This window comes from Opisthocomus hoazin, chromosome 30, assembly GCF_030867145.1.
Source record: "Opisthocomus hoazin isolate bOpiHoa1 chromosome 30, bOpiHoa1.hap1, whole genome shotgun sequence".
NCBI classification, from domain to species: domain Eukaryota; kingdom Metazoa; phylum Chordata; class Aves; order Opisthocomiformes; family Opisthocomidae; genus Opisthocomus; species Opisthocomus hoazin.
The window spans coordinates 3,118,209-3,137,323 of NC_134443.1; the positions used below are offsets into that span (position 1 = coordinate 3,118,209).

General features: G+C 52.6%; 3 protein-coding genes and 2 pseudogenes across 3 annotated transcripts; all 5 read left to right on the forward strand.

Moving 5' to 3' along the window:
* Positions 1 to 1,540: 1,540 nt before the first annotated feature.
* Positions 1,541 to 2,344, forward strand: LOC142364995 (feather beta keratin-like). The gene is made up of 2 exons (XM_075445328.1): positions 1,541 to 1,714; positions 2,027 to 2,344. The coding sequence occupies exons 1-2, from the start codon at positions 1,541 to 1,543 to the stop codon at positions 2,342 to 2,344; spliced, it is 492 nt and encodes a 163-aa protein (XP_075301443.1).
* A 3,499-nt stretch (positions 2,345 to 5,843) lies between these two features.
* Positions 5,844 to 6,585, forward strand: LOC142364877 (feather beta keratin-like; annotated as a pseudogene).
* A 2,195-nt stretch (positions 6,586 to 8,780) lies between these two features.
* On the forward strand, positions 8,781 to 9,565 carry LOC142364985 (feather beta keratin-like). Its single transcript, XM_075445305.1, has 2 exons — positions 8,781 to 8,941; positions 9,259 to 9,565. Exons 1-2 carry the CDS (start codon positions 8,781 to 8,783, stop codon positions 9,563 to 9,565), a joined length of 468 nt encoding a protein of 155 aa, XP_075301420.1.
* A 3,319-nt stretch (positions 9,566 to 12,884) lies between these two features.
* Positions 12,885 to 13,620, forward strand: LOC142364876 (feather beta keratin-like; annotated as a pseudogene).
* Positions 13,621 to 15,891: 2,271 nt separating this feature from the next.
* On the forward strand, positions 15,892 to 16,676 carry LOC142364990 (feather beta keratin-like). Its single transcript, XM_075445323.1, has 2 exons — positions 15,892 to 16,052; positions 16,370 to 16,676. Exons 1-2 carry the CDS (start codon positions 15,892 to 15,894, stop codon positions 16,674 to 16,676), a joined length of 468 nt encoding a protein of 155 aa, XP_075301438.1.
* The last annotated feature ends 2,439 nt before the right edge of the window (positions 16,677 to 19,115 follow it).

Below are 19,115 nucleotides of genomic sequence, written 5' to 3' on the forward strand. Positions count from 1 at the left end.
GCGCAGACCATCTCTTTCTGCCCCCCAGGCCCCTTTCTGAACTACTCAGCTATGTTGGCAGAGCTGCACAGCCACTGCTTGGCAGTTTGCATGACCTGTTGCCGGTGACACCGAAGTGAGGGCTTTAAGCAAGTCCCTCTGTGTCCTTTGCGTACCAGAGGAAGTGAAGTAAGAAACCCTCCAGGATGCAGCCATTGTGTCTTCCTGCCTTTGTGCCCTGAACCGCAAGACCACCGACATCAGAGAGCAAAGCTACCTTGCCTGCGCATGAAGTTATCATGTAGCTGGTATGTAGGAGAGAACAAGTTGCCTACCCCTGATTCCCACATGCTGAAGGTCTCCTTGGGTGATCTTCTACCCTGTACCCCCCCAAACCTGCTTCAGATGGAGTGAGAGGCGGATCCTGTGCTGCCCCATATAAAATCAGAACCCCTATGTTGCCTTTCCCCATAGCTAAAGACCTGTCTCCTCTTGAAGACAGCTGCTGTCAGCAACCTCCCTGTGTGCTGCTATGCAGAAAGGCTCTCAGGAAATGCACGCTCCATCAACAGTCATCAGCTTTGCTCAGCTGACAGCAGAAGTAAGGCTTGGTGAAAAGATCGTACCAGGGACAGAAGGCAACATCTATGGCATGTGATCAGAGGGAGCAGGACATAGCAGGGCATTGGAGCCTTTGGGCAGACCTTCGCAACGGGTGCTACACATGGGACTAGCACGGGCCAGTGGGAAACTGCATGTCTTAGTGTGGTGAGATGCTTGGGAAAAGGATACAGGGATCCTCCTGTCTATTTGCCTCCAGCGAGTTGTTGGCAACTTTCTCAGATCGTGTATATTTGTGAGGAGTTTTGATGTCTCATGGAAAGCTTTCCAAGCTTTATGCGGTGCCTGTTATAGAGTTAGTGTGCACGATCAAAGAAGAAGTATTTGGTAGCCTAGGGGATGAAGAAGGAACAGTCGAGCAGTCCCAACACTGACCTTTGGAGCTGGAGGGGTGGGGAGAAGAATTGGTATGTGTTGGAGACGAGTGTCTCTGCTTCTCAGACATCCTTCTTCTGTTGATTGGAGGCTGCTGAAGGCTCTCCAGTAAAGGTAAGGAGAGGCAAACAGCATATGGATTTCTCTTGTTGTTAAATTGCTGAGCCTAAAATCTTACAAGGTATCCAAGGTGACTGGGAAGCTTACAGCTGACTTAGATGGAGTTAGGTTATGCAATCGGTATTGTGACTCTTGTCAGAGAAAATGGTTTTCAAGTCTGGCTTTGTATTTTAGGGTTCAGGAAAACATTCCTTATTCATTATGAGAGTCCTTATAGTGAGGCCCTGGAGGGCAAGGGGATGGCATCACCTGGAGAGGTGGGACACTCCTCGTCACTGGATGAACCATTTGCCTATGCTGACGTGTCATTTCTCCTGGAAAAATTATGGCATCTAATCCTGTCACTTGAAAGGAGCCTGTGTGGCTGAATGGGCATGTCATGAACACGGAAATAAAAGGGCAGCGTTGCAGGGAACATAAGCAATGTCCCTATTCTTTACTTGTGATGCTTTGCATGCAAGATGAGCTTGTTGGTCAACACATTACATGCACAAAGGGTGCCTCTGCGCCTGGGGCGGTGTGGACCAGTATAAAAGCCAGTCCAACTGAAGGCTCCCTCATTCACTTCTCTTGCCTTCTCCTCCTTGGTCAACAAGGTGAGCTACAACTACCATTGCATGTTTCTTGTCTTTTTCCTTTTTCTCCTTGTCTTTCATCCTGAACTGAGACTGTGTCACACCTTAGTTTTTGCTGAGAGTCTTGCTCCTTGATACTGCTCCCAGCATCTCTGCTGTCCTTGCCATGCTGGGGAGGAGGTGGGAGAAGGTCTTGGGATTTCGTTGCAGGGAAACCATGTGGATTGAGCTTCTAAACCTCTCTTCTTCCCAGTGAAGGCTGACCCTACTCCCTAGCCTGTGTCTCTTCACTTGCCGAGCAGGCGGTGAGGCTGCTTCTCACGTGCTGCTTGTGCTTTCTGTGCCCTCTCTCCCAGGTACACCTCCATCCCACAGCCATGTCCTGCTACGATCTGTGCCGTCCCTGTGGCCCTACTCCGCTTGCCAACAGCTGCAACGAGCCCTGCTTCAGGCAGTGCCAGGACTCCCGTGTGATTATTGAACCATCTCCCGTGGTGGTGACCCTGCCCGGACCCATCCTCAGCTCCTTCCCTCAGAACACCGCTGTGGGATCCACCACCTCCGCTGCTGTTGGCAGCATCCTGAGTGCTGAGGGAGTGCCCATCAACTCTGGGGGCTTTAACCTCTCTGGCCTTGGTGGCCGCTACTACGGCAGAAGGTGCCTGCCCTGCTAAAGCCTGTCTGGACATCGAGTGAGTGCATCGACCAGGAAGCCCCAAGCCATGTGCCAGACTGAAGACGGAGCTACTGGCCAGGGTTTCCAGAGGGGTTGAGCACCCTTGTGCCCTCCTGCAAAGGAGGGAGGCAAGCAAGGTGCCAGCCTGTGCTGTCTGGAAACACGGCCAGCTGATGTCATCTTCTTCTCCTGCTTTCTTCTCTGCACCATGAGTGCCTGTTGTCTCCTGCTGTCCTGTGTATTGGGTTGATCCTGAATCCAGCTGAGAGGGGCCCTGCTCATCAGCCTCTGCCCATGTGTGTGGGAGGAAGACACGTGTCCCATTGCTGTGAAGGGGTGCCTGTGTGTCAGCTGCCCCTGTAGCAGCCTGGGCTGGGTCCCTTCCACCATGCACTGCTTTGTTTCACTCTTCAGACTCATTAAAGTTTGTGCTGCATTGTATCTTGATGTCTCCTTGTGTTGCTTCTCTCCCGGGATGCCCAGCCAAGCTGCTGGAGGGGGAAAGGGGATGATGTGAAGTGGAAAAAGCTGGGTGGGTAAGGGCCAGTGATGGACCTGCCTGATGGCTGGAGGATCTGAGTACTCTCAAGGGCCATGGTCATGGGAAGACATACATTGTTGGTGGTGTTGTGTGTGTTGTTGTGTGATTATGGAAATGTTTGCCAGAAGCTCTCGTAAGGGCCATGTCAGTGACAAGTGAGGTTGGATCCTGACTTCCGGCTGATGAGGCAAGCCATTGGCCTGCTGGAAGACATTTCTGTACAGGCTGACAACCACCTGGCCAAGGTTCTGATGGCATGTCACCACTCCCAAAGTGTCCTTGCCCTTCTCTTCCCCAAGCACTGCTTGCAAACTTTGGAACTGGAGGGAGTCGCAAAGGAGTTGAAGGGATATGCCACAGCCAGGGCAGCTGTTTATGAGTAAATACGAGTTCTATTTTTTTGATATTGTGCTCTTTCCATCACTTATGTTGTCTGTTTCTCCATGGGGAATTCTTTGTACCTGATCCTGCAGTCCTCCTTCTGACAGAGTGAAAGACTACTTGTGCACTATCCGGAGGTTAAAAGTATGTGCTTGCACCAGATGATTGCCTTCTAGTCCTTTCTGAAAGAATGCCATCCTTGAAAATAATCCTGCACTTTAATGTGCTGGGGGACCCTGTGGAATGCACACCCATTCATGATGGTAAGCCCTGTTGAGCCATTAGCAGCAGCAAGGTCATGATTGAAACACGGAAGAAAGGCAACATATTCAGTACGTGCTCTGAGGAAGCAGGTTGCTTGAGCCTTTACATAGACCCTCAGTATGGGGGGCTGAGTCACGGAGGATGGCAAGATAGTAGGAAATGGCTTCTTTGCCATGGACAGAAAACTAGGGTGCAGCATGGTTTGAGGGTGATGAAAACTCTTTCATGTTTGGTAGAAACCCTTCCACTATCTGCAGGACTACTGTGTTGCAGACAACAAGGGGATTACTTCTGCATGCATATTTGCTTAGATAAATGCCTCCTGTGAATCTAAGTGCTCCTTTCTTCCTCCCAAATGAGGAATTTGCTTGAGGGTTGCGGGGGCACAGTGGAGCATTTGGGCAGACCATTGCCATAGGTGCTGACTGTAGGAGTACCAGGGCCCGGTAGGAGACTCTGCCTTTGGAGTTTCTGGAGCAGGGATGTGACTGAAAGGACTCTTACAACAAAAGATAGATTTTTACACACATAAAGTGAAATTAAGCTCCTCTGCATGATGGAACAGTTTCTTCCTCCTCTGTGTTGTTCTAGATGGAGATGGTGTCCTCTGTGCCAGGTGCACAGGAGATTTCCTCTGCTTGCATGGCAGAGATATGTAACAACAGACCCAATGGCCTTGAGCAGCCTCACCTGGGGTCTCTCACTCTTCCCTCTTCCCTTTGACCCAGGGCTCTATTTAAGCTCTTTCCTGAGCCCTCAGCCCAGGTTTCAGTCCTGTGGCAGGAGTGTAAGCTTCCTGTTCTTTTGCAGGTTTGCTCCTGACTGGTGATGGGGCCCCTTGATCTGTGGCCTTAATTTGTGTGCTGATTTCCCAGGCTCTGCTTGGGTCTGTCTGGTCCTTCTGGCTCTGGTCAGGAATCAGTGAGCTCTGTTGCCCCAGGGCACCACCATGGGATCTGTTCCTGCCCTGTGGACTGACTGCCCTGCTTGATGTCCGTCCTGCTTCATCCCCATGAGCGTAATGACTGAGCTGCACTCTGGGCTGCAGCATCTGCTGTCTCGGCATTTTCCTTGCTCAGGTACCATGCAATGGGGTCACTGCTGGTGAGTCTGCTGCCCTCCTGGCCTTGTAATCATGCTCATGTGCTGGGTGGCAGCCTGTGGGGTGCAGGTGGCTCTTGGTGATCCCAGAGAAGGTTTCTGTTTGGATGGACCTTTGCTGTCCTCATGAGGTTAGCAGAGTGCTTCTTCTAAGCTCTCTTCATCATCTTACATGAGGAATTTGGCCTGGGCCTCTGTGATTAGAGAGTTGCTTGTCCCTGGTGGAGTAGCAGCCTAACTCGGGAAGATGTTTTGTCCACCCTTTGCAATGAGGGCCCAGCTGGAGTAGCTGGGAGTACAGGTGGTTCCCCAAGCAGGGCTGTCATTCCTCCTGGGGACATTCAGCTCCTCTCCTGCCCCAGGAAATGCAGTGCAGAGCATGGAGTCCTTGCCTTGGCATGCATCTCTGGGGAGATCCTGACACCTGCTGCTCCCCAGGCTGTGCTTGCTGGCACTGCCAGCCCTGCCTTGCTGCTGGGGAGAGTTGTGTGTTGCATGGAAATCTTGTTGAGCAGCGACTTGTGCTGTCCTGTCAGTATATAGGTCCAAAGCAGGAGCTGAGGCACAGACCAATGGGGAATGGAAGAAAGTAGACTTTAGAAGCCCGAAGAAGTTCTTGTTAGGGAGTGGTTTCTGCAAGAGAACAGCAGCAGCTGTTTACTGTTTACTTGTGAGAAGGCAATGTCATTCTTTCTGCAACATTCTTATTCTGGTTGTTGGGATGCTCGAGGCAATGGTGAAAGAGGTGAGAAGGCAAAACAAACAGGTTAGTTGGTTTGAAGGGCAATGCAAGATACCAAAACAGTTTGAAAAATTCAACAGCATAGCCTCCCTGATGAAAAAATGGTGCCTAAGAATGCTTAAATGGCCTTGGAGGCACAGAGAGCAATGGAATTGGCCAACCCGCAGGTAAAGAGTGTCTGCCCTGTATTCCTAGGTTTGTAATGAAAAAAGCTGCATTTGCTACAACTGGGCTAAAAGCATGCCTCAGGAACTGAAGATGCTGACTTCACCTGAAAATATGACACCACTCCACCCAGCCAGCTGAAATATCTGCCTGATTTTTGTTCTAAATTCTCCTGGAAATATTATTGCTTCTAATCCTGTCACTTGAAAGGAGCTTGTGTGGCTGAATGGGCATGTCATAAACAGGGAAATGTAAAGGTAGCATTGCAGGAGCATAAGCAATGCCCTGATTTCTTTAATTGTGATGCTTTGCATGCAGGATGAGCTTGTTGGTAAACACATTCTGTGTGCAAAGGTTCTCCCTGGGCCTGGGGCTGTCTAGACCAGTATAAAAGCCAGATGAACTGCAGGCTCCCGCATCAGCTTCTCTTGCCTTCTCCTCCTTGGTCTACAAGGTGAGTGGCAAGTGCCATCATCTGTTTCTCTTTTCTGTTCTTCTCTTTCTCTTCTACCCTCAGTGTAGCTTCTGTTCCTTGCCACCACGGTGGGAGGTGGGAGAAGATCTTGGTCTTTCTGTGCAGGGAAAACCTGGGGATCAGGGCTCTATAATCTCCCTTCCTCCCTCTGCCGCCTATCCCTGCTCCCTAGCCTGTGCCTTTTCTCTTGCTGAGCAGGCGGTGAGGCTGCTCCTCACCTACTGCCTGTGCTTTCTGTGCCCTCTCTCCCAGGTACACCTCCTTCCCACAGCCATGTCCTGCTACGATCTGTGCCGTCCCTGTGGCCCAACCCCGCTTGCCAACAGCTGCAATGAGCCCTGCTTCAGGCAGTGCCAGGACTCCCGTGTGATTATTGAACCATCTCCCGTGGTGGTGACCCTGCCCGGACCCATCCTCAGCTCCTTCCCTCAGAACACCGCTGTGGGATCCACCACCTCTGCTGCTGTTGGCAGCATCCTGAGTGCTGAGGGAGTGCCCATCAACTCCGGGGGCTTTAACCTCTCTGGCCTTGGTGGCCGCTACTACGGCAGAAGGTGCCTGCCCTGCTAAAGCCTGTCTGGACATCGAGTGAGTGCATCGACCAGGAAGCCCCAAGCCATGTACCGGACTGAGGATGGAGCTGCTGGCCAGGGTTTCCAGAGGGGTTGAGCACCCTTGTGCCCTCCTGCAAAGGAGAGGGGCAAGCAAGGTGCCAGCCTGTGCTGTCTGGAAACACGGCCAGCTGATGTCATCTTCTGCTTTCTTCTCTGCACCATGAATGCCTGTTGTCTCCTGCTGTCCTGTGTATTGGGTTGATCCTGAAGCCAGCTGAGAGGGGCCCTGCTCATCAGTCTCTGCCCATGTGTGTGGAAGGAAGATGCATGTCCCATTGCTGTGAAGGGGTGCCTGACTGTCAGCTGCCCCTGTAGCAGCCTGGGCTGGGTCCCTTCCACCATGCACTGCTTTGTTTCACTCTTCAGACTCATTAAAGTTTGTGCTGCATTGCATCTTGATGTCTCCTTGTGTTGCTTCTCTCCTGGGATGCCCAGCCAAGCTGCTGGAGGGGGAAAGGAGATGATGTGGAGTGGAAAAGGGTGGGTGGGTAAGGGCCAGTGATGGACCTGCCTGATGGTTGGAGGATCTGAGTACTCTCAAGGGCCACGGTCATGGGCAGGCATACGTGCTGGTGGTGTTGTGTGTGTTGTTGTGTGATTATGGAAAAGTTTGCCAGGAGCTCCCGTAAGGGCCATGTCAGTAACAAGTGAGGTTGTATCCTGGCTTCCAGCTGATGAGGCAAGCCATTAGCCTGCTGGAAGACATTTCTGTACAGGCTGACAACCACCTGGCCAAGGTTCTGATGGCATGTCACCACTCACAAAGTGTCCTTGCCCTTCTCTTCTCCAAGCACTGTGCAAGGAGTTAAAGGGAGATGTGGTGGCCAGGGCAACTGTGTAAAGGGAGATGTGAGCCCCCCCGTTCTAGATCTTGTCGCAATAGGGCTGGGATGAGCATGGGTGTGTAAAATGAGGAGGGGAGGGTGATGGACACAAAGGGCTCATCCTCCCTCATCTGCAAGTGGTGGGTACTATTGGTAATGCATCTGGCATCTCTATAGAGGCCTAGAAGGCAGCAAAAGAAAGGCATCTTATCTCCCAGCGGAGTAGCCTTGTGGTCAGAAGCATCAAGTGTTGCGAAGTCCTTCTGTGTGTGTCACTGTGCCCTGGAGGGAAGTGTCTCTGGAGCTGATGTGCAGCAAATTGTCCAGAAACCCCACTGAGCTGCTATGTTGGCTGTTCCTGGAGAGGTCCCAAGCAGAGATGCATTTGTCCATCCATCAGGCTTTAAGCTGGGGAGACCAAGGGAGTGGTAGCATGCCAGCTCTGTTCTCAGTCCCTCCTTCGCATGCCCTTGTCCTCCAGATGCAATGCTTTGCTCCTGCTGCTCTGGTGGTGCTTCAGGTAGAGTAGGAGACACCTCTTGTGCTGTGGTCCTCCGACTGTCCTTGCAAAGGCTGGAGGACTGTGCTTGCTGCTGAGCAGGGCTGGTTGTCCTGTGGGAGTTCTGCCAAGTATTTGGTCCTGCCTGGTGTGCCAGGAGTCTGGATGGCCAAAGCAGAAGTTGTGGCAAAGACACAGGCAGGAAGCAGGAACGTGTATTGCTTGGCCTGCACATGCCTTGGTCACTGGAGTGCCTCAAACTTTGAGAGAGGTGTCCAGGCAAGAGTGTTGGGTGAGGAACAGGCTTCATTCTTAACGTCTGGTAGTCTGCTGCTTAAGGCAGGGAGGGATGAAGGAGAGAAGGAAGATGGCAAAAGAGCCAGGCAACCTTGTGCTGAGAGCAAAGCTCCATTTCCAAGAGAGCATCTAAAAGCCAAGAGCAGATGTGTCCTGTCTCAAAAGGCAATGCCTAACACTGTGTGAGTGAGCACAGCATGGGAGAGGGCGACTGATGATGCCAACCCTTGCATGTGGATCTCTAGGCAGAAGCCTGAGGCTTATGAGGAGAGCTGGTCCATTCATCACGAAATACATTAAAGTGAGGCGCTGGAGGGCAAGAGGCTGGCATCACTTGGTGAGGCAGAACAGTCCTCATCACTGGCTGCATCATCTGGCTATGCTGACGTGTCATTTCCCCTGGAAATACTTTAGCCTCTAATCCTGTCACTTGAAAGGAGCCTGTGTGGCTGAATGGGCATGTCATGAACAGGGAAATGCAAAGGCAGCGTTGCAGGGAACATGGGCAGTGTCCCCATCTCTTTAATTGTGATGCTTTGCATGCAAAATGAGCTTGTTGGTCAAAACATTACTTGCACAAAGGGTACCTCAGGGCCTGAAGTGGTGTGGACCAGTATAAAAGCCAGTCCAACTGAAGGCTCCCTCATTCACTTCTCTTGCCTTCTCCTTCTTGGTCAACAAGGTGAGTTACAATCGTCTTTGCCTTGCTCTTCTCTGTCTTTTCTTCTCCTCTTTGTCTCCTGGCCTCTACAGAGCTCTTCCGAGGTGCTTATGCTTTGATTACAAAGGTGACTCTCGGCTGCTTGCCACTACCATGGGAGGTGGGAGAAGGTCTTGGTCTTTCTTTGCAAGGAATACTTGGGGATCAGGGCTCTTGAATGTGCCATCCTCCCTCTGCGGCCTGTCCCTGCTGTCTAGTCTGTGCCTTTTCTCTTGCCGAGCAGGCGGTGAGGCTGCACCTCACATGCTGCCTGTGCTTTCTGTGCCCTCTCTCCCAGGTACACCTCCTTCCCACAGCCATGTCCTGCTACGATCTGTGCCGTCCCTGTGGCCCAACCCCGCTTGCCAACAGCTGCAACGAGCCCTGTGTCAGGCAGTGCCAGGACTCCCGTGTGGTGATCCAGCCGTCTCCCGTGGTGGTGACCCTGCCCGGACCCATCCTCAGCTCCTTCCCTCAGAACACCGCTGTGGGATCCACCACCTCCGCTGCTGTTGGCAGCATCCTGAGCGAGGAGGGAGTGCCCATCAACTCCGGGGGCTTTAACCTCTCTGGCCTTGGTGGCCGCTACTATGGCAGAAGGTGCCTGCCCTGCTAAAGCCTGTCTGGACATCGAGTGAGTGCATCAACCAGGAAGCCCCAAGCCATGTGCCAGACTGAGGATGGAGCTGCTGGCCAGGGTTTCCAGAGGGGCTGAGCACTCTTGTGCCCTCCTGCAAAGGAGGGGGGCAAGCAAGGTGCCAGCCTGTGCTGTCTGGAAACACAGCCAGCTGATGTCATCTTCTTCTCCTGCTTTCTTCTCTGCACCATGAGTGCCTGATGTCTCCTGCTGTCCTGTGTATTGGGTTGATCCTGAATCCAGCTGAGAGGTGCCCTGCTCATCAGCCTCTGCCCATGTGTGTGGGAGGAAGACACGTGTCCCATTGCTGTGAAGGGGTGCCTGTGTGTCAGCTGCCCCTGTAGCAGCCTGGGCTGGGTCCCTTCCACCATGCACTGCTTTGTTTCACTCTTCAGACTCATTAAAGTTTGTGCTGCATTGTATCTTGATGTCTCCTTGTGTTGCTTCTCTCCCTGGATGCCCAGCCAAGCTGCTTGAGGTGGAAATGGAGATGAGAAACCTGGTAATAGCATGGCTGAAGGCATGTGGTGCACTCCTATGCTTATTGGGTGATTCAGAGGAGAGGAGTGCCACTGAAATGGTCACCTGGAGGGGACTGTCCTTTATATGTGATATAGCCTTCCCAAAGTCACATATATCCCTGCGTCCTCAACACCAGACCTGTTTGTGTCTCTAAGTAAACCCCTGCAATGTTTTCCATGGCTCCAAGATGTGTGTGGTGTGAGACAGATGTCCAAGGAGCTGCAACTCTTCACCTTGGCGCGCAGACCATCTCTTTCTGCCCCCCAGGTCCCTTTCTGAACTACTCTGCTATGTTGGCAGAGCTGCACAGCCACTGCTTGGCAGTTTGCATGACCTGTTGCCGGTGACACCGAAGTGAGGGCTTTAAGCAAGTCCCTCTGTGTCCCTTGCGTACCAGAGGAAGCGAAGTTAGAAACCCTCCAGGATGCAGCCATTGTGTCTTCCTGCCTTTGTGCCCTGAACTGCAGGACCACTGACATCAGGGAGGGAAGTGATCTTGGTTGTTCACAGAGTTGTCATGTAGCTGGTGTGGTAAACTGCAGCGGGACTTGGTGGTTACTCCTGCCACAGGGAACGTATGAGAAAACAAGCTGCTTATTCTTTCTTCGCACATGCTCCAGTGCTCCACAGCTGATGTTGAGCTCTGTGCCCCCCAACTCTTTCTTAGCGTGGAGTGAGGGGCGCTTCCCGAACTGCCCCACACAGAGTGCGAACCCTCACAGTGCCTTTCGCCATAGCTAAAGCCCAGAGTTGACAGCAGAAGCAAGGCTGAATGAAATGATTGTACCAGAGAGGGAAGGCACTGTCTGTGACACAGTATCAGAGAGAGCAGGGTGAGGCAAGGCTTTGGAGCATTTGGGCAGACCACCAGCACAGGTGCTGACTGCAGGAGTACCAGGGTCTGGTAGGAGACTGTGCCTTGGGAGTTTCAGGAGCAGGGATGTGACTGAAAGGACTCTTACAACAAAAGACAGATTTTTACACACATAAAATGAATTTAAGCTCCTCTACATGAAGATACAATTCCTTCCTCCTCACTGTTGTGCTAGATGGAGGTGATGTCCTCTGTGCCAGGTGCACAGGAGATTTCCTCTGCTTGCACATCAGAGGCCTGAGTGCTGTAACAACAGACCCAATGGCCCTAAGCAGCCTCACCTGGGGTCTCTCACTCCTCCCTCTTCCCTTTGACCCAGGGCTCTATTTAAGCTCTTTCCTGAGCCCTCAGCCCATGTTTTAGTCCTGTGGCAGGAGTGTAAGCTTCCTGTTCTTTTGCAGGTTTGCTCCTGACTGGTGATGGGGCCCCTTGATCTGTGGCCTTAATTTGTGTGCTGATTTCCCAGGCTCTGCTTGGGTCTGTCTGGTCCTTCTGGCTCTGGTCAGGAATCAGTGAGCTCTGTTGCCCCAGGGCACCACCATGGGATCTGTTCCTGCCCTGTGGACTGACTGCCCTGCTTGATGTCCGTCCTGCTTCATCCCCATGAGCGTAATGACTGAGCTGTACTCTGGGCTGCAGCATTTGCTGTCTCGGCATTTTCCTTGCTCAGGTACCATGCAATGGGGTCACTGCTGGTGAGTCTGCTGCCCTCCTGGCCTTGTAATCATGCTCATGTGCTGGGTGGCAGCCTGTGGGGTGCAGGTGGCTCTTGGTGATCCCAGAGAAGGTTTCTGTTTGGATGGACCTTTGCTGTCCTCATGAGGTTAACAGAGTGCTTCTTCTAAGCTCTCTTCATCATCTTACATGAGGAATTTGGCCTGGGCCTCTGTGATTAGAGAGTTGCTTGTCCCTGGTGGAGTAGCAGCCTAACTGGGGAAGGTGTTTTGTCCACCCTTTGCAATGAGGGCCCAGCTGGAGTAGCCGGGAGTGCAGGTTGTGCCTCAAGCAGGGCTGTCATTCCTCCTGGGGACATTCAGCTCCTCTCCTGCCCCAGGAAATACAGTGCAGAGCATGGAGTCCTTGCCTTGGCATGCATCTCTGGGGAGATCCTGACACCTGCTGCTCCCCAGGCTGTGCTTGCTGGCACTGCCAGCCCTGCCTTGCTGCTGGGGAGAGTTGTGTGTTGCATGGAAATCTTGTTGAGCAGCGACTTGTGCTGTCCTGTCAGTATATAGGTCCAAAGCAGAAGCTGAGGCACAGACCAATGGGGAATGGAAGAAAGTAGACTTTAGAAGCCCGAAGAAGTTCTTGTTAGGGAGTGGTTTCTGCAAGAGAACAGCAGCAGCTATCTACTGTTTACTTGTGAGAAGGCAATGTCATTCTTTCTGCAACATTCTTATTCTGGTTGTTGGGATGCTCGAGGCAATGGTGAAAGAGGTGAGAAGGCAAAACAAACAGGTTAGTTGGTTTGAAGGGCAATGCAAGATACCAAAACAGTTCGAAAAGCCCAACAGCATAGCCTCCCTGATGAAAAAATGGTGCCTAAGAATGCTTAAATGGCCTTGGAGGCACAGAGAGCAATGGAATTGGCCAACCCGCAGGTAAAGAGTGTCTGCCCTGTATTCCTAGGTTTGTAATGAAAAAAGCTGCATTTGCTACAACTGGGCTAAAAGCATGCCTCAGGAACTGAAGATGCTGACATCACCTGAAAATATGACACCACTCCACCCAGTCAGCTGAAATATCTGCCTGATTTTTGTTCTAAATTCTCCTGGAAATATTATTGCTTCTAATCCTGTCACTTGAAAGGAGCTTGTGTGGCTGAATGATCATGTCATAAACAGGGAAATGCAAAGGTAGCATTGCAGGAGCATAAGCAATGCCCTGATTTCTTTAATTGTGATGCTTTGCATGCAGGATGAGCTTGTTGGTAAACACATTCTGTGTGCAAAGGTTCTCCCTGGGCCTGGGGCTGTCTAGACCAGTATAAAAGCCAGATGAACTGCAGGCTCCCGCATCAGCTTCTCTTGCCTTCTCCTCCTTGGTCTACAAGGTGAGTGGCAAATGCCATCATCTATTTCTCTTTTTTGTTCTTCTTCCCTTTCTCTTCTATCCTCAGTGTAGCTTCTGTTCCTTGCCACCACGGTGGGAGGTGGGAGAAGATCTTGGTCTTTCTGTGCAGGGAAAACCTGGGGATCAGGGCTCTATAATCTCCCTTCCTCCCTCTGCCGCCTATCCCTGCTCCCTAGCCTGTGCCTCTTCACTTGCCAAGCAGGCGGTGAGGCTGCTCCTCACATGCTTTCTGTGCCCTCTCTCCCAGGTACACCTCCTTCCCACAGCCATGTCCTGCTACGATCTGTGCCGTCCCTGTGGCCCAACCCCGCTTGCCAACAGCTGCAACGAGCCCTGCTTCAGGCAGTGCCAGGACTCCCGTGTGATTATTGAACCATCTCCCGTGGTGGTGACCCTGCCCGGACCCATCCTCAGCTCCTTCCCTCAGAACACCGCTGTGGGATCCACCACCTCCGCTGCTGTTGGCAGCATCCTGAGTGCTGAGGGAGTGCCCATCAACTCCGGGGGCTTTAACCTCTCTGGCCTTGGTGGCCGCTACTATGGCAGAAGGTGCCTGCCCTGCTAAAGCCTGTCTGGACATCGAGTGAGTGCATCGACCAGGAAGCCCCAAGCCATGTACCGGACTGAGGATGGAGCTGCTGGCCAGAGTTTCCTGAGGGGTTGAGCACCCTTGTGCCCTCCTGCAAAGGAGGGAGGCAAGCAAGGTGCCAGCCTGTGCTGTCTGGAAACACGGCCAGCTGATGTCATCTTCTGCTTTCTTCTCTGCACCATGAATGCCTGTTGTCTCCTGCTGTCCTGTGTATTGGGTTGATCCTGAAGCCAGCTGAGAGGGGCCCTGCTCATCAGTCTCTGCCCATGTGTGTGGAAGGAAGATGCATGTCCCATTGCTGTGAAGGGGTGCCTGACTGTCAGCTGCCCCTGTAGCAGCCTGGGCTGGGTCCCTTCCACCATGCACTGCTTTGTTTCACTCTTCAGACTCATTAAAGTTTGTGCTGCATTGTATCTTGATGTCTCCTTGTGTTGCTTCTCTCCCTGGATGCCCAGCCAAGCTGCTGGAGGGGGAAAGGAGATGATGTGGAGTGGAAAAGGGTGGGTGGGTAAGGGCCAGTGGTGGACCTGCCTGATGGTTGGAGGATCTGAGTACTCTCAAGGGCCAAGGTCATGGGCAGGCATACGTGCTGGTGGTGTTGTGTTTATTGTTGTGTGATTATGGAAAAGTTTGCCAGGAGCTCCTGTAAGGGCCATGTCAGTAACAAGTGAGGTTGGATCCTGGCTTCCAGCTGATGAGGCAAGCCATTGGCCTGCTGGAAGACATTTCTGTACAGGCTGACAACCACCTGGCCAAGGTTCTGATGGCATGTCACCACTCACAAAGTGTCCTTGCCCTTCTCTTCCCCAAGCACTGCTTGCAAACTTTGGAACTGGACGGAGTTGCGAAGGAGTTGAAGGGAGATGTGGTGGCCAGGGCAACTGTGTAAAGGGAGATGTGAGCCCCCCCATTCTAGTTTTTGTCGCAAAAGGGCTGGGATGAGCATGGGTGTGTAAAATGGGGAGCGGAGGGTGATGGACACAAAGGGCTTATCCTCCTTTATCTGCAAGAAGTGTGTACTATTGATGATGCATCCTGGAATCTCTATAGAGGCCTAGAAGGGAGCAAAAGAAAGGCATCTTATCTCCCAGCGGAGTAGCCTTGTGGTCAGAAGCATCAAGTGTTGCGAAGTCCTTCCGTGTGTGTCACTGTGCCCTGGAGGGAAGTGTGTCTGGAGCTGATGTGCAGCAAATTGTCCAGAAACCCCACTGAGCTGCTATCTTGGCTGTGCCTGGAGAGTTTCCAAGCAGTGATGCATTTGTCCATCCAACCATGTTCCTAGAGAGGTCCCAAGCAGTGATACATTTGTCCATCCATCAGGCTTTAAGCTGGGGAGACCAAGGGAGTGGTAGCATGCCAGCTCTGTTCTCAGTCCCTCCTTCGCATGCCCTTGTCCTCCAGAGGCAATGCTTTGCTCCTGCTGCTCTGGTCGTGCTTCAGGTAGAGTAGGACTCACCTCATGTGCTGTGGTCCTCCGACTGTCCTTGCAAAGGCTGGAGGACTGTGCTTGCTGCTGAGCAGGGCTGGTTGTCCTGTGGGAGTCCTGCCAAGTATTTGGTCATGCCTGGTGTGCCAGGAGTCTGGATGGCCAAAGCAGAAGTTGTGGCAAAGACACAGGCAGGAAGCAGGAACGTGTATTGCTTGGCCTGCACATGCCTTGGTCACTGGAGTGCCTCAAACTTTGAGAGAGGTGTCCAGGCAAGAGTGTTGGGTGAGGAACAGGCTTCATTCTTAACGTCTGGTAGTCTGCTGCTTAAGGCAGGGAGGGATGAAGGAGAGAAGGAAGATGGCAAAAGAGCCAGGCAACCTTGTGCTGAGAGCAAAGCTCCATTTCCAAGAGAGCATCTAAAAGCCAAGAGTAGATGTGTCCTGTCTCGAAAGGCAATGCCTAACACTGTGTGAGTGAGCACAGCATGGGAGAGGGCGACTGATGATGCCAACCCTTGCATGTGGATCTCTAGGCAGAAGCCTGAGGCTTATGAGGAGAGCTGGTCCATTCATCACGAAATACATTAAAGTGAGGCGCTGGAGGGCAAGAGGCTGGCATCACTTGGTGAGGCAGAACAGTCCTCATCACTGGCTGCATCATCTGGCTATGCTGACGTGTCATTTCCCGTGGAAATACTTTAGCCTCTAATCCTGTCACTTGAAAGGAGCCTGTGTGGCTGAATGGGCATGTCATGAACAGGGAAATGCAAAGGCAGCGTTGCAGGGAACATGGGCAGTGCCCCCATCTCTTTAATTGTGATGCTTTGCATGCAAAATGAGCTTGTTGGTCAAAACATTACTTGCACAAAGGGTACCTCAGGGCCTGAAGTGGTGTGGACCAGTATAAAAGCCAGTCCAACTGAAGGCTCCCTCATTCACTTCTCTTGCCTTCTCCTTCTTGGTCAACAAGGTGAGTTACAATCGTCTTTGCCTTGCTCTTCTCTGTCTTTTCTTCTCCTCTTTGTCTCCTGGCCTCTACAGAGCTCTTCCGAGGTGCTCGTGCTTTGATTGCATTGGTGACTCTCGGCTGCTTGCCACTACCATGGGAGGTGGGAGAAGGTCTTGGTCTTTTTCTGCAGGTAAAACTTGGGGATCAGGGCTCTTGAATGTGCCATCCTCCCTCTGCGGCCTGTCCCTGCTGTCTAGTCTGTGCCTTTTCTCTTGCCGAGCAGGCGGTGAGGCTGCACCTCACATGCTGCCTGTGCTTTCTGTGCCCTCTCTCCCAGGTACACCTCCTTCCCACAGCCATGTCCTGCTACGATCTGTGCCGTCCCTGTGGCCCAACCCCGCTTGCCAACAGCTGCAACGAGCCCTGTGTCAGGCAGTGCCAGGACTCCCGTGTGGTGATCCAGCCGTCTCCCGTGGTGGTGACCCTGCCCGGACCCATCCTCAGCTCCTTCCCTCAGAACACCGCTGTGGGATCCACCACCTCCGCTGCTGTTGGCAGCATCCTGAGCGAGGAGGGAGTGCCCATCAACTCCGGGGGCTTTAACCTCTCTGGCCTTGGTGGCCGCTACTATGGCAGAAGGTGCCTGCCCTGCTAAAGCCTGTCTGGACATCGAGTGAGTGCATCAACCAGGAAGCCCCAAGCCATGTGCCAGACTGAGGATGGAGCTGCTGGCCAGGGTTTCCAGAGGGGCTGAGCACTCTTGTGCCCTCCTGCAAAGGAGGGGGGCAAGCAAGGTGCCAGCCTGTGCTGTCTGGAAACACGGCCAGCTGATGTCATCTTCTTCTGCTGCTTTCTTCTCTGCACCATGAGTGCCTGATGTCTCCTGCTGTCCTGTGTATTGGGTTGATCCTGAATCCAGCTGAGAGGGGCCCTGCTCATCAGCCTCTGCCCATGTGTGTGGGAGGAAGACACGTGTCCCATTGCTGTGAAGGGGTGCCTGTGTGTCAGCTGCCCCTGTAGCAGCCTGGGCTGGGTCCCTTCCACCATGCACTGCTTTGTTTCACTCTTCAGACTCATTAAAGTTTGTGCTGCATTGTATCTTGGTGTCTCCTTGTGTTGCTTCTCTCCCTGGATGCCCAGCCAAGCTGCTTGAGGTGGAAATGGAGATGAGAAACCTGGTAATAGCATGGCTGAAGGCATGTGGTGCACTCCTATGCTTATTGGGTGATTCAGAGGAGAGGAGTGCCACTGAAATGGTCACCTGGAGGGGACTGTCCTTTATATGTGATATAGCCTTCCCAAAGTCACATATATCCCTGCGTCCTCAACACCAGACCTGTTTGTGTCTCTAAGTAAACCCCTGCAATGTTTTCCATGGCTCCAAGATGTGTGTGGTGTGAGACAGATGTCCAAGGAGCTGCAACTCTTCACCTTGGCGCGCAGACCATCTCTTTCTGCCCCCCAGGTCCCTTTCTGAACTACTCTGCTATGTTGGCAGAGCTGCACAGCCACTGCTTGGCAGTTTGCATGACCTGTTGCCGGTGACACCGAAGTGAGGGCTTTAAGCAAGTCCCTCTGTGTCCCTTGCGTACCAGAGGAAGCGAAGATAGAAACCCTCCAGGACGCAGCCATTGTGTCTTCCTGCCTTTGTGCCCTGAACTGCAGGACCACTGACATCAGGGAGGGAAGTGATCTTGGTTGTTCACAGAGTTGTCATGTAGCTGGTGTGGTAAACTGCAGCGGGACTTGGTGGTTACTCCTGCCACAGGGAACGTATGAGAAAACAAGCTGCTTATTCTTTCTTCGCACATGCTCCAGTCCTCCACAGCTGATGTTGAGCTCTGTGCCCCCCAACTCTTGCTTAGCGTGGAGTGAGGGGCGCTTCCCGAACTGCCCCACACAGAGTGCAAACCCTCACAGTGCCTTTCGCCATAGCTAAAGCCCAGAGTTGACAGCAGAAGCAAGGCTGAATGAAATGATTGTACCAGAGAGGGAAGGCACTGTCTGTGACACAGGATCAGAGAGAGCAGGGTGAGGCAAGGCTTTGGAGCATTTGGGCAGACCACCAGCACAGGTGCTGACTGCAGGAGTACCAGGGTCTGGTAGGAGACTGTGCCTTGGGAGTTTCAGGAGCAGGGATGTGACTGAAAGGACTCTTACAACAAAAGACAGATTTTTACACACATAAAATGAATTTAAGCTCCTCTACATGAAGATACAATTCCTTCCTCCTCACTGTTGTGCTAGATGGAGGTGATGTCCACTGTGCCAGGTGCACAGGAGATTTCCTCTGCTTGCACATCAGAGGCCTGAGTGCTGTAACAACAGACCCAATGGTCCTAAGCAGCCTCACCTGGGGTCTCTCACTCCTCCCTCTTCCCTTTGACCCAGGGCTCTATTTAAGCTCTTTCCTGAGCCCTCAGCCCATGTTTTAGTCCTGTGGCAGGAGTGTAAGCTTCCTGTTCTTTTGCAGGTTTGCTCCTGACTGGTGATGGGGCCCCTTGGTCTGTGGCCTTAATTCGTGTGCTAATTTCCCAGGCTCTGCTTGGGTCTGTCTGGTCCTTCTGGCTCTGGTCAGGAATCAGTGAGCTCTGTTGCCCCAGGGCACCACCATGGGATCTGTTCCTGCCTTGTGGACTGACTGCCCTGCTTGATGTCCGTCCTGCTTCATCCCCATGAGCGTAATGACTGAGCTGCACTCTGGGCTGCAGCATTTGCTGTCTCGGCATTTTCCTTGCTCAGGTACCATGCAATGGGGTCACTGCTGGTGAGTCTGCTGCCCTCCTGGCCTTGTAATCATGCTCATGTGCTGGGTGGCAGCCTGTGGGGTGCAGGTGGCTCTTGGTGATCCCAGAGAAGGTTTCTGTTTGGATGGACCTTTGCTGTCCTCATGAGGTTAACAGAGTGCTTCTTCTAAGCTCTCTTCATCATCTTACTTGAGGAATTTGGCCTGGGCCTCTGTGATTAGAGAGTTGCTTGTCCCTGGTGGAGTAGCAGCCTAACTGGGGAAGGTGTTTTGTCCACCCTTTGCAATGAGGGCCCAGCTGGAGTAGCTGGGAGTGCAGGTTGTGCCTCAAGCAGGGCTGTCATTCCT